Genomic DNA, 12980 nt, shown 5'->3' on the forward strand with positions numbered 1-12980 from the left:
ACTTATCGATACCGAGAAGTCTTACCTGCTGATTCATGACATTGTACTTTTTTCTTTTTACGAGGTTTGCAGGCTTAAATTTACGCTAATCTTCATGTGTGCGAGCTAAAAGCTAACACACGGTCAACACGTCCGAAATAACAACCACCGTCGGTAATGCGCGGCCGCGTAATGCTCGTCGCGGGAGCGCGATTATGTAAAATAATTCATGGTTTTGTTGTATCTCGAGGCAATTTGTAAGTAACACAGTCGCAGCCGAGCGATGGTAATGTATGACGTGCGAGGACGAACGTTACGATATGTTGGCGCTGGTAGTTCATCACCTGACAGCACTTTCGTCGTGCACACCCTTGGATCCGCAGATATCCGATAAATTCATACGTCCACGACGATCGCCCTTCAGTCGCGCATTCGCACTCTTGAATTGCGGGTCTTACTGTTTTCTTTCTTAACAACGACTGTCATATTTTCAAGGTAGAACTTCATTGACAACACGTGCAATGGTTGGTGTTAGCACGATCATCCTTATTCGTGTGTTTGAGAAATAATTTTTTATAACTCATCAAACTAATTTTCTTTTTCTGACAATTGTAAAATTGTTCTTTGAAGAGTTTTCCGGAGACGGAATAATTTCAACATTCGATGATCGGCAGAGTGATTGCTCAGATGTGACTTGCTGAAGTCTCAACATGAGAGAGGACTTTTCTCTCATTGGACTCATTTGAGAACAAAATTTTCAAAATTGTTACGAACTTTTACGAATACGAATTGTTACGAATATACCTTGAGGGATGAAAGGCTTAACGATGCGACCGGTCGCGACGTTTTTCTTGGTTTTGACAGTCAAAGCGCTGACGGAGAGAATAGGTATTAATGATTATCTCCCGCTGATTTTTGACGTTCACAAATATTACCGTACATCGTGCGTTATTTTTGTTCATCACGGCAATTATGAAGGTAAGTATTGAAAACAAGTTACTGATGTTTTATATACTTTCGGCCGGACGGGGCCGATGAAATCTTATGTGCAAATTTCACGTACAAATATAAAATAAATTCTTTGATAAGATGTTAAAGATTCACGCGAATTATATATTTCGAAGTATCAAATATATTTTTTTAGATAGAAGCACGGCATTGAAAAGTTATTTATTGACCTTGAAATGTCTGTACTGTCAAAAAGTTTCATAAAAGACTGTCGTTGAAATTATCATATTGTCGAACTATTTATATCCAATTAACACTGAAAACAAGGATACCTAATGAAGTATCGTCTTCACGCGTATTACCTGACACAGATCTGAATCTAACGTCAATGATGCACATGTGGTCGCGCGAGTTTTCGCGACAGAGAGTCATAACTGTGACTATGACTTTTGTGAACCTGCTGAGCGAATATAACGAATATCGGAAGATTGTGCGGCCGTTGTTCGTCATTATTCTAAACTCCAAGGAGAGCATCAATGAATTTGCCAGCGTTACCAAGAGCATAAGGCCCATCTCCTTCCCTATCTGGCTCATCCTGTTTCTTCAGGATCCTGAACACGCCCTCGAGGCACAATGCAAACATCCTACCTATAATATATTTAACGTGAACTTCAACACCATAATGTTGGTCTTCTGCTATGGCCAGCCGATTTTGACTGAATGGTACGCCATAAGCGATAATCGCACCCGAACATTCGAGCTCGCCACGTGGAGTCCCGATAGTGGTCTATTTTTAAGGACTCGGAAGAGCCTTTACGGCAGGAGAAGCGATCTGTTCGGCGAGGTTGTGCGCGTGGCATCTGTATATGTAAGCTATATTCTCCAAATTGTTCTTAGACATTTGATATTTTTAGAAACATCGAGAAATTTGAATATCGTCTTGCTCTGATTGTGCTTGGAAACACACGTGAGTCGATGATTTAGCCCGATATAGTAAATTCGCCAATTAGTTGAATCGACGTTTCAAGGAATCGCCGTTTATCCTGCTGGAGAACGGCACGGTCGCCGGGTTCCTCGGGGCTTTGCTGTTGGAGCTAAGCAAAGTGATAAACTTCAAGATGCAGCTTCTGGATCAGATGGAGGCGTACGGCAGCTGGAATCAGCAGACAGAATTGTGGACTGGCGTGGTCGGCCAACTGGTGGCCGACCAAGCCGACCTCGGCGTCGGAGAATTCTCGGTGACGCCGCACCGATTAGATGTCGTGGACTTTACGTTGCCGTTGATATACTCGCGGAATCGCCTCTATATAAAGCAGCCCGACCGCTCCGACGTGCATTGGCTCGGATATTTTCAGGTAAAAATTATACACTGTCCGCATTTTCGCGGCAATGAAAACAAAAATTGAGGACAATTGAGAACGTTGAAGTCAAAGCTGACGAGCATGAACGTCTTCACGAAAATTCACGATGAATAGCATCCGTCTTGACAAGGAATAATTTCTTTAGGCGTTCGACTTCAAAATCTGGGCGGTGATATTGTCGATAATCGTGTGCGCTCCTATTTTGTTAGCCATTATAAAGGCGAAGGGATGTGTCACGATAAGTCTGGTAATGGAGAACTACATGCACGTCTGGAGCATAATTTGCCAGCAGGGTCTGTCGGGTAATACGTTCGCTTTAGATTACTTATTTAGCGCGTTTTCTGATCTAACGGAATATACAATTTGTCTTTCTCCTGTCTTGGGAATAACGCGCATTCTTCTTTGAAGAATTTCCCAACGAGTCGTCGATGAGATTGGCTTTCCTCTCGATTTTTGTCTCGTCATTAATAATCCAGGCCGCTTATTCCGCTTCGTTGATCAGCTTTCTGACGCTCCCCATGGCCAGTCTGCCTTTCTCTACCGTGGAGGGTTACGTCGATGACGGCTCTTATAAATTAATCGTTATCAAGAACAGCGCCGATTACGACATGTTTTACGTGAGTATGTTGCCGTTGTATGTCGTTCACGCGAGAAGTAGAAACTGACGTTCGCGTAACAGCGCTTATTTATCGCGGAGTTATTACGGGAGTTGCATTCTCTCGATGATCTTGACATAAACGTAACTATAAGTCTCTCTTTCTCTCTCGTCCAAGAGCTCCGAGGGGCCAAATTAATTTCCAAATTTAATTACGCTACATCGATTTTCTGAGAAATCTAAAAATGCAAACGGAAAATGTAAAAGAGATGTAAAAATGTAACTGTAAAATTCCTATTGTTCGACTTGCAGAATGCCAAGAATTTCATCTTGCTGAAGATGAATGAGTCGATGAAGGCGAAGGAACTGTTGCCGCTCATTGAGGAGGACGGATTCAAGCAAGTAAGTTATTCAAGTTTCGCTTAATCAAACAGATTCCTCCCGAATCCGCTCACACGCTACTCTCGCGCAGATTTGCGAGGAGAAGAAAGTGGCGTTTTATACGACGGAGGTGTTGAAGAACGCCGTACATGAGCATTGTAAGACCGTGTTCATTGAGACCGGTAAATCCGATAGCATAGCGATGATCCTACGGAAGGAGAGTCCTTACACCGGCATCCTGAATTATCAGTGAGTCCATAAAACACGCATATCGATTATTCATTTGCAACTGAATACGTGCGTCCTTATGGAGATTTCTTGTCCTTCGTGTTTCCCTTCCTCTCGTTCTACATTCCAATTACATTTTTTAGTATACGACGATTTTTGGACAACGGTGTCATGAGTAGATTGAAAGAGGAGTATCTCTCAACGACCAATCCCCCGAAAGTTCGACTCACACAGGTTGGTCTGCGGGGCATAGCGCCGCTTCTGGCGATGGTGGCAGGCGGCATAGTCCTGGGAATATTTATTCTGATGCTCGAGAAAGCGTATTATGTTTTCAAAAGCAGGCGCAAGATCGGCTTGACTAAGAAACGACAGAGCGACAGAGTTGCTAGGAAACCGCGAGGAAGAAACAGCAAAGTAAATGTGAAACTTCCACCATTCTACAATACGAACTACTACGGAAGACCGATTGGCTACTGGCCATGATGCGTTGTTGGAGAACGGAAAGTTCTCGAGAAAGAACTCTTCCGCATTTTCGACACTTATTTCCCAGTGATAATCGGACTCCGGAATAATTCGACTACAACGATGCACGACTTAAATATCTGTTTGCCAGCTTGTACATGACTGTCCCGACTGTGTCTTTATTTAAATCTACTCTTCGCAACTGTGCTCCCATCGACGTCTGTTTGTCTCCCGAAATACTTCGCTTCCTTGCGACAAAGCACAACGGACGGTGCAACGCGTACACGCGGCGTACACAATGCGTGTGCGTTTGAGAATGAACTAAATTTAAATCCCCCGAACGGAATCGCGACGGCTCGTATAAACCAGCCTTCGTTAATCCCTACGGCTCACGTCGCGCCATTTTCTCCTTTCTTCCCCGTGTCACGTGCGAGTAACAATGACACGAGCGCATTCTCGGTAACCAGTAATGCATGTGTTTTTCCGTGCCGTGCCGCGCATTCTCCGTTTCGCGAAATCGCTTTCACCGCAAATGCAGCGGCAATCGTCTCGTCTCGCGCCATTCGCGTTATTCGCCAGGGAAAATTCAGTGTTGCGTCTCACAGCCGAGGCGAGGGACGAGGGCCGCGCATATGAGAGGATCTCGGTAACGATCACTGCGCGACAGGATTTGTCCCAAGATACGTTTCGTTCGGGGCCGAACGTCAGCCGGGGAGAGGAGCACGCTGACCGTCATCGTGTTGCGAAAAAACGATTTACATGAGAAGAAGGCGGGATGGATTGCACAATGGCGATTACGCTTCTGGCTTGAGACACGCCGCCGCGCCGCGGTGAAGACACGTCGATTCATAAAAGAAAAGGTTCACGAAGGAGTAAAATAAAAATCAAAAGAGGCGCGTGACCCACGACCTTTGGCGAAATTCGCCCACGTGGATCCTGCCCACGCGAATGCAACGAGGCATGCCCGACATGTCTGATTTACAAGAACGTAAACGCCCTCCTGATTTCGTGTACATGTCATAACCTCGTCAAATAGCGGCACGTGCGCGTGACTGTTACCTTACGTGAGGAGCCGCGTAGGAGTCGTGGGACACGATCCTCCCTAAAATTTCGACGACTTTGCAGTCGCGCAGCCGAGCCCACGAGTCGAAGAAGAATCCGCTCGGAATCATGTCGGGATCGAGTTGAAATTATGCGGAAATCAACAACTTTGATGACTTTGAATCAGTCGTCGATGCAACTTCGATATCAATAAAAGAATGCCGTCTTCATCAAATCGAACGGGCCGAGAAATCAACAGATCGATATCGATCTGATTTGATTGATGTGTGAGCCTAAGTAAGAACAACCGTCGATCCAATTTATCTTACGCATTTGATTTATGCAAAATATGAAACAACCTCGTTTCGAGACCGGGGCGATTTCCGTTAAATTATCACGCTGTGAATAAGATTTCATCACCCATGCTCTTGGATTGATATTTATCCGAGCAACGATCTTTCTCCCGTTTGTATCTGTAAATTATTGCTTCGCACGACTGTCACTGAGACCGAGAAAATTGCGAATACAAGTGCAATAAAGAGGTACATTGGCTCCTGCGGTTGTTTCCCGCTGTCTGTCCGACGCGCATTCAAGTAGCATAGCCGTCGGGACGGCCTTACCGGATGCGCGCGAGCACGCACTATGTTTCCGCTTTCCGTCTGACCGGAAGTGACCTTTGCCTCATTAGGAAAAACTCGCACGCGCGTATCAATCTGCCCCGAGGGGGGGGGGGAGCTGGCGGCGGGGCCGTTTGAATGTGTAGAGAGCGCGAGACGAGCGCGGCGCGCGCGCGCGCGCGCGTTGCCTTTACCGTTCCGTCGAAGATTGCCGCGATAGCGTTGATTATCAATTACGGACATGAACGCGTCTTCGTGCGAATCCTAGACTCATGGGTGGGAAAATTAAAGCTAAGCAGCACGCGATACTCACGTGAGGCTGTAGCGGGATCCTCTCCGCGGCGTCTCCTCCATCGCCGAGATCACCTTGAATTCCGTTAAGCGTGGCGAATGTGCAATTACACGCCGGGCTCTAAATGAATTTTTTGCCGGGCGAATTTTTGCATCGCTTATGCAGAATACATGCAGACACGTGTGCGCGCGGATGCATGAGCGTCTGCTCGGAACGAAAGGCAGTGTCGTGATGAAATTGGTCCCCCTCTTGCGTAATTGCATTCAATACTAATACAGAGCAATTAAGCGCGCTTGTTCGCTGATTGATCGACGCAGACGCGTTTAAACGAGCGCCTAAGAAGTCGTTAACTCCGTTTTCGCGTTTGAAAATAACAGGCTTACTCCTTGCTGCGTATCGCGCGCATAGCGAAGATGTTTTAAGCGCATCGTCGATTCACATTGTGAGAAGATGATTCGCAGATGGAGAGACTCGACTGATCGTCCGCTGCATTTCCGGGGAGGTCGCTCGATGGTGGAAAATTGATAGGTGCCTCGGACCCATCGATGATGGAAGCGGCGCGACGGCTGCACGCGAGATGAGACTTAACGATGCATCTCAGCGTCGCGCGGCCTCGAAATGCATTCCGTAGACGTGATTGTCTATCGTTGCCGACGATCGACAACTGCCGTTCTAGGAGAAAAACAAGAGTCCCGGAGAAACGGTCAGACCAGTCCGCACGTGGTAGTCATTGTTGGCGCGTTGTGTCATCTCTGGGCTTGTCCAGAATGCCATTATATCGCGCCGGGCGCGCACGCGCGCACGCCGCGGCGAGAGAATTTCTGCAGCCGATCGTAATAATAACAATAATTACGAACCAGGAAACAATAACGTGCGTCGTCAGTTCGACGATTGTTGCAGAGGGAACAATGACGACGATGATGTCGATGACGGATGGGAAGCCGGCACGAGAAATGAAGTCGTAAGTAGCTCGCACAGTAGCGTCTTTTGCGATCACCCCGTTTTGTGGCTTCGGAAATTTTAGAAAAGAGAGACAAAAGAAGGAAGGAACAGCGCTGTGCTGCTGTGAAAAACTTAGTATGGCTCTTATAAATTAATTGGAATTAAAATTAATTAATTAACAGTAACATACGATGCGGTCGAAGATTATGTACCTCTTTAAGTCGAGTGAAATTTTTTTATTATATTTGATTTTTTTAAATACCTAATTATCTCTCTAACTTTTTATGTACAACTTTACCCGCGCTTATTTATGTTATTCGAAAGTAATTTTTTCACATTGCTGACTCCTACGAATTTTACGTCCCGCGGCTCATGAAAAATGTGATAATAACGCCATTACGTAGCGGACTAGAGGCGTATCGTAGAATCGATTATTTTAATAGTATTTACGCTAGGACGAAGAAAACAGTTATTGTCATGCAGAATAGCGTGACAGAGAGTGGGAAGATCAAAAGATTTGCTTTGGTAAATCCGCCACTGGAGCCTCTCCTACTACCGCGAAGCTCATTAACGTGTTCGAGAGCGTAGGAAGGTGTTAGCTTCGCGCTGGATCATTTGTCCTTACGAGACACCGCCGCGGCTGATAGTTTTTAAAGGAAGCAACAGCAATTACCGCTGTACGGCTGAAAATTGTGAGTTCGACAAGAACGTGGGTGCGTTGTCCTCGATACCGAGATCGTCGTTGGGTGTTATCTAACCGTTCTATTATTAGATATCAAGGAGTCTAATAATCAAATTATCAGACGCCTGTCACGGATGAATTATTGCACACGGACCGACCTCGTTCATCAGCCTCAAGCTAAATAATTTAATTAATGAAACGTAACTAATTGACGCAATATGTATGCTGCTAGCAAACAGACAAGAACAATTCACTGAAATTTAGAATATGAATATATTTAGAAAAAGAATCACCAAACTCGTCTATTATTAATCTAGATCGTGGAGATGGAGTATCATCTAATCAAAGCTTACAAAAGAAAGAGAGAAAAACGAGATTAGCTACTGTACTTACACGCATGCTGAATTATACAGCGTTATGTAATAGCGACAATCCCATTGATCCGAAATCGAAGTTTAGACGCCGGGCTCTAAGTGAGAGTCATCGTTTGTCAGGAGCGACACAATGTCAACACCGTTTATTCAGTGTCAAAACTGAAAGCAGTGTCCGCGTTTGATCAACGTTGTGACACACACAAGTGTCATTGCGAAACCGTCGATCGTAAAAACACTTAATTGCCGTAGCACATTTTTTGTCCAAAATAGTCGGCTATCTGCGTCCGCACGTCTCTTTCAACGAGGCTCCACTTATCTGGAGGAACGACCATACAGGGGATTCCTTTCTTTTCGTCGCTCACGTATCTCTTTTTGCGTTATCGCCTGCCAGTTTTCAATTCCCCTTTTCCGTTCAGTGCGATTTGAACTTTCTTATTTTTGGAGTTGATTCGCGAACTCGGTCTCTCTCTTCCCCGGCAATATTTTTGTTTCTTTATTATTTTTGAATTTATCTCACGATAAAACAAATCTATATAAATCTCCGTTTATCATTCTTTTCCTCTCTCTCTCTCTCTCTCTCTCTCTCTCTCTCCCGCCAACGTCGATGGCGACCCACGTATATCGAGGGTCGCGTGGGTGTGGGTCGCGCTGTGCACGCACAGTGGGGAGTTGTGTGGTACGGAAACCCCACCGCCGCGCTGGAATGGAATGGAATGGAATGGAAAGGAAAAGAGTAGTGTACCTACAGAGAGCTGCCTGTGCCGTAGACGCGATTATGTTTCGTGTCTGGAGAACCCATTCAGTGCTTCTCACGGCACGAGGGCACATGGTACGGTCGCGACCGTCGCAGTCGTCCCCGCGAGTGGTACGCACATGGTAGTGCGGCAAAGTGGAGCGAAGATAAATCCGCGGAGGAAGTCGAGGAAGGATACAGTGAGAGAAGATAAAAGCGGACAAGTGAGAGAACAATATCAAATTATACGAGCAATCACAAAAGGGACTTCCTTCTTTTTCAAATACATCGGACACGTTAGAAGAGCGTCAAAGAAAGTTCGTCAATATGTCGCAGAGAGATGCAAAATGTTAGAAATATACTCATAAACATGTATTCAATTGCGCGAACGTAACCATGTATACAAAAATAGTGACATTTATAAAATTTATAAAGATATTTCTACAAACATGCACAGTCAAATGAAGAATAATAGCACGAAAGAGAATACAAAATAAATTAATACTCCGAGGAGCGGAGAGATTCATCGTGTTTCATATTTCATTTATTTCCTTTCTTATATTTCCGATTTGAAAAAATCGCGCCGAAAGAAATACGTGCGCCAGGGAAGGTCGGAGAATACCGGGGGCGCAGTGTAGAGGGAAGTATGCGACGATCGTCGCTCATTTACGCAGGTACGCACTTTCGGTAGTGATTCGGCGCGTGTCCGGCAGCGTGATGTGAAAAGTTCGGTTCCGTGCCAATTATGACATGTGCGTTGCCGTGAACGTTCTTGTCGATCAAGTTTCCGCGAGTTTCGTGCCCCGAACATACACGCAGTGCGCTCTCTCCCCGACATCACTTGGATTCTAGAACAGTTCTACCACGTCATGGGGGGTAGCCCGCAGGTATCACAGGAAGACGAGAGGTAAAATAGCTGAAGCCGTGACGGAGCGAGCCGAAGGCTGGAGCTGAAGGAATCCGCTGACTTACGACCTCGGGATCGCGCTGCGGAACGGCAACTCGACTGTCACGAAGGTAATTCCAACTAATTAGCGACTTAACGTTAATTAGAACTGATTCGCGAAGTCGCGGCCTCAGGGAGAGTGCATTATTGACATCCGTAATTTTCATCGGGGCCTAAGGCACACGATGCGAAAATAGAATGAGCCGAGAGGTGAGAGGAGAGTGAAAATTCCACGTCCATTCCAGCCGCGTGTTCGAACTTTTTATCGAAGCAGCGGGATGACGAAATTGGGCAATGAATCAAACGGAGAATTCGATTCGAATAACTCTCGCGTGCCCTGTGGAGAAAGTACCGGCAATTAGATGCAACAACAACCGTTTCTTCGCAATCACGAGTATGGGAACAAATTTAAGAGCCGTCGCTGGTGTCTAACAAGTAGATGAAATTTTTTTGCAAGAGTCCGATACGTGTCTTCACCGAGAGAGAGAGAGAGAGAGAGAGAGAGAGAGAGAGAGAGAGAGAGAGAGAGAGAGAGAGAGAGAGAGAGAATGTCGAGTCGACCGTTTTCCCGCACGTGGCCGCGCCGGCAATGTACAACAATCTCGACCGTTACTCCATTACTGGCAAAGCAAATTATAAATATTCCACTAACGACGAGAGATTGTTGTTACGGGCGAGATGCGGAGAAAAAGCGCGGGCTTGTAAATAAGCCATTCTTACTCACGGAAGTCGGACCAGAGTGGGTTTCCAAGCGTGGAGCAGCCGGCGAAGTATGCGCCGCAGTTAGTAGTATGCTAGTTGCGCGATCAGAAATTTTAATTAATCACCGTTATGATCGTTCTTTTCGCGTGCGCGATCTCGTGTATGCGCAAAGCATACACGACTTTCCGCAGAAAGAAATCGCGGAATTGTGTCGATTCCTCACTGAGGCGTCGTCGGTCGCGACGCAACGCCTCACGACTTCTCTTCGACGAAAGATTAAGCACCTGGAGATTCGTTTGTCTCGCGTACGCAGGATGGCTCCGATTTCCGGACATGGCAGATATTAATCAGCACAGGACGAATGATGTCGACTCGGTCGCGCGATCCGCAGCTTTTATGAGCGGGACCAATCGCGCGACTGCTGTTATCTGCTGGACGACGGGCCGCGTTGATTCGATTACGTCATAAGAATAGACCTCGGAATCAGCGCGTGGATGAGGAGGCAGCGAGCCGACTCGCGTTGCGCCTCTTTCGGGGACAGATCGTTGTTGCACAGCCTTGCAACGCGACGAGAACAGTTCAGCTCTCATCCACTTATACGGAATTGGATCACTCGAATCCGCTTGGAATAGCTATGTTTTGCGGAGGAAGCCGATCCGCTAAGTTTCACACGGAGATTGGTGAATGTGCGATTCACATTGTGCCCAGCGGCGTAATCAAAGCGCTGCGACCTCCGACTAAGGAAGGGACGGAGAGCGCAATCATTAGAGTCGCAGTTAAATATAGCCGTCTCGGGAGTTACTCTCGGTTAAGTATACGCAGTATACACAGGTCGAAAGAAGTCCTCAGCCGTCTCGGCCTTACGAGCGAGCAGAATGGATTTTGTAAAAGTGAGCAGAACTATCACTGACATCACGAAGCTTTCAGCAAGAAGTATCACAGAGAAAAAATCTAATTTACAAAAATATTTTACATCCTCTCTCTCTCTCTCTCTCTCTCTCTCTTTTTGAATAAGTTATATCTCTTGATCCTCCGTATTTTCCTCTTATCGTCCACGGATTTGGGTCAGCGGCTCGCGCTGTTGTGCATCTCGCAAGAATAGTCCATATTTCATTAAAAATTTCACACGCTGCTGGTTTCCCCAGTCCTAATTTATTCACAGTTCGATCCGGCCGAGCCTCCTCCTGAGCATTTCCTCGGCCACTTCGATTAACAAAGAGCCCATCGAGCGAAGAGAATGGGAGCAACGCACTGTACGCGCGGAAAGCCGTAAAATCATCCGCTCTCGCGATACTAATGGAAAATGCATGAATTTTCTTGTTGTAGACTCGAGAGACGAGAGGGACTGGCCGCAACCGCGAGAGCCGGAGTTTCCCGTTACTGGATCCCCGTGGGTGGAGGGGAAAAAGAACTACGATCTGTCCATCCGGCGCGGGATTTTGCGAATCTCACGGTCTCCCGAGACAAACGGACCAGGTGAATCCGTAGTTAATCGCGTGTTCTCTTTCTTTCTTTCTCTCTTTCTCCTAAACCGCGCGCGGTTACTCGCGCGTGAACGCGCGCTGCCGGAAGCATAAAAAGCGTTGACGTGTGATGGACGATTTCGGATTTTGCCGTGCACTCGGCCGTAGTCGCGCACGGGAAACGACGTCTATTCCGTTAAACGCGTGCGAAGTTTGCGCATTTATTCGCGTCTTCCTCCGAGCGAGCGAGCGTCACACGGCGTGACGGATTCGCGGATTCAGGTACATCGGTTATGACGATGATGATCGCGAGAACGACAACGAGGCCGCTCGAAGTGATCGCAATCGCTCGAGATATAAATGCCGGTCAGATTCGTCGGAGAAGCAGACACTCGGGATTACTCATCGGGCTCCTTTTAACGATTCTCGTCTCGTTGACGCGGAAGAAAAAAAAATTACTTATCATTCTTACGGTATAATTTTTAGATAAAGTAGCAAGCAAATGGACCGGTCAGCCTTCGCGAGGGAAGAGACGAAAATTTGAGATGAATTTTTTATGATCCACACGACCACGTGAACGAATTCGCATGATGCATCGGGTGCCGAGTGATGAGAATTAATGAGAGGGACATCGCCCGCTCGAATTTGGGAATTGCAAATTTTCCAGAATTATGAGTCTTCGGAAATGACAATTTCCGAATTTTTCGCGGTTGCTGTACGCGTTGTAATTGCCTGGTTTATTACGAACACCTTCATCCCTTCGTTAGATATACGTAATACAGTCTGGAGGCCTTTGATCCTACTTTCACAATGGCGCGAGAAGTATACGTGAAGTAACGAGTATTCGAAGATTAATTAAACTTATATGAGACAGTTGTATCTATATTGTCGCTTGAACTGAGGATTTTAGTTGCTCCGAATAGATTCAAGCCAAATCAAGGATATAGCGTCAGCGGGCACTTTCTTAAAATAACCAGCGACAAGCGATAGTATTGGCAATTAGGCTTGTCGCTAGCAATTAACTACGAATTCGAAATGAAGGCAGCTCTATATAGAGTCGGCAGGTATTTAATCAGAATTATGAGACAGACCACCGCTAATTACGTTCCTTCGTTACCGACGACGTTACCGAGAGAGCTTCGCGCTTTTGTTTTCTTCATTAACTCGCGATCCATACTGATAGCATGTAATTAGACCTAGCGGAATCCTGTGCTCGGTAACGAGTAATTCTCAG

General features: G+C 46.3%; 2 protein-coding genes across 4 annotated transcripts in view; both read left to right on the plus strand.

Moving 5' to 3' along the window:
* Window positions 1-650: 650 nt before the first annotated feature.
* On the plus strand, window positions 651-4230 carry LOC105185209 (glutamate receptor ionotropic, delta-1-like). The gene is made up of 8 exons (XM_011144531.3): window positions 651-957; window positions 1299-1795; window positions 1956-2282; window positions 2434-2590; window positions 2697-2905; window positions 3196-3285; window positions 3356-3513; window positions 3636-4230. The coding sequence occupies exons 1-8, from the start codon at window positions 792-794 to the stop codon at window positions 3973-3975; spliced, it is 1944 nt and encodes a 647-aa protein (XP_011142833.2). The 5' UTR covers window positions 651-791; the 3' UTR covers window positions 3976-4230.
* Window positions 4231-8717: 4487 nt separating this feature from the next.
* Window positions 8718-12980, plus strand: part of LOC105185192 (uncharacterized) — a 34684-nt gene continuing 30421 nt past the window's right edge. The window contains exons 1-2 of one of the 3 annotated variants that reach the window (XM_019842304.2): window positions 8718-9652; window positions 11610-11759. The gene's annotated coding sequence lies outside the window, so the exon portion shown is untranslated. Of the gene's footprint in view, window positions 9653-11125; window positions 11174-11609; window positions 11760-12980 lie in introns of those variants that run through there. The other 2 variants (XM_011144511.3, XM_025304947.1) reach the window with 2 other exon arrangements.

Source organism: Harpegnathos saltator, unplaced genomic scaffold (genome assembly GCF_003227715.2).
Source record: "Harpegnathos saltator strain DR-91 unplaced genomic scaffold, Hsal_v8.6 scaffold659, whole genome shotgun sequence".
In the NCBI taxonomy this organism is placed as follows: domain Eukaryota; kingdom Metazoa; phylum Arthropoda; class Insecta; order Hymenoptera; family Formicidae; genus Harpegnathos; species Harpegnathos saltator.

Bases quoted from the DNA above. Each gene is read 5' to 3' on its own strand.
- LOC105185209 (XM_011144531.3), top strand. From the start codon at position 792: ATGAAAGGCTTAACGATGCGACCGGTCGCGACGTTTTTCTTGGTTTTG. The intron at 2,591-2,696 runs GTAATACGTTCG...TCTTCTTTGAAG, and splicing joins TTGCCAGCAGGGTCTGTCGG to AATTTCCCAACGAGTCGTCG. The intron at 3,286-3,355 runs GTAAGTTATTCA...ACTCTCGCGCAG, and splicing joins AGGAGGACGGATTCAAGCAA to ATTTGCGAGGAGAAGAAAGT.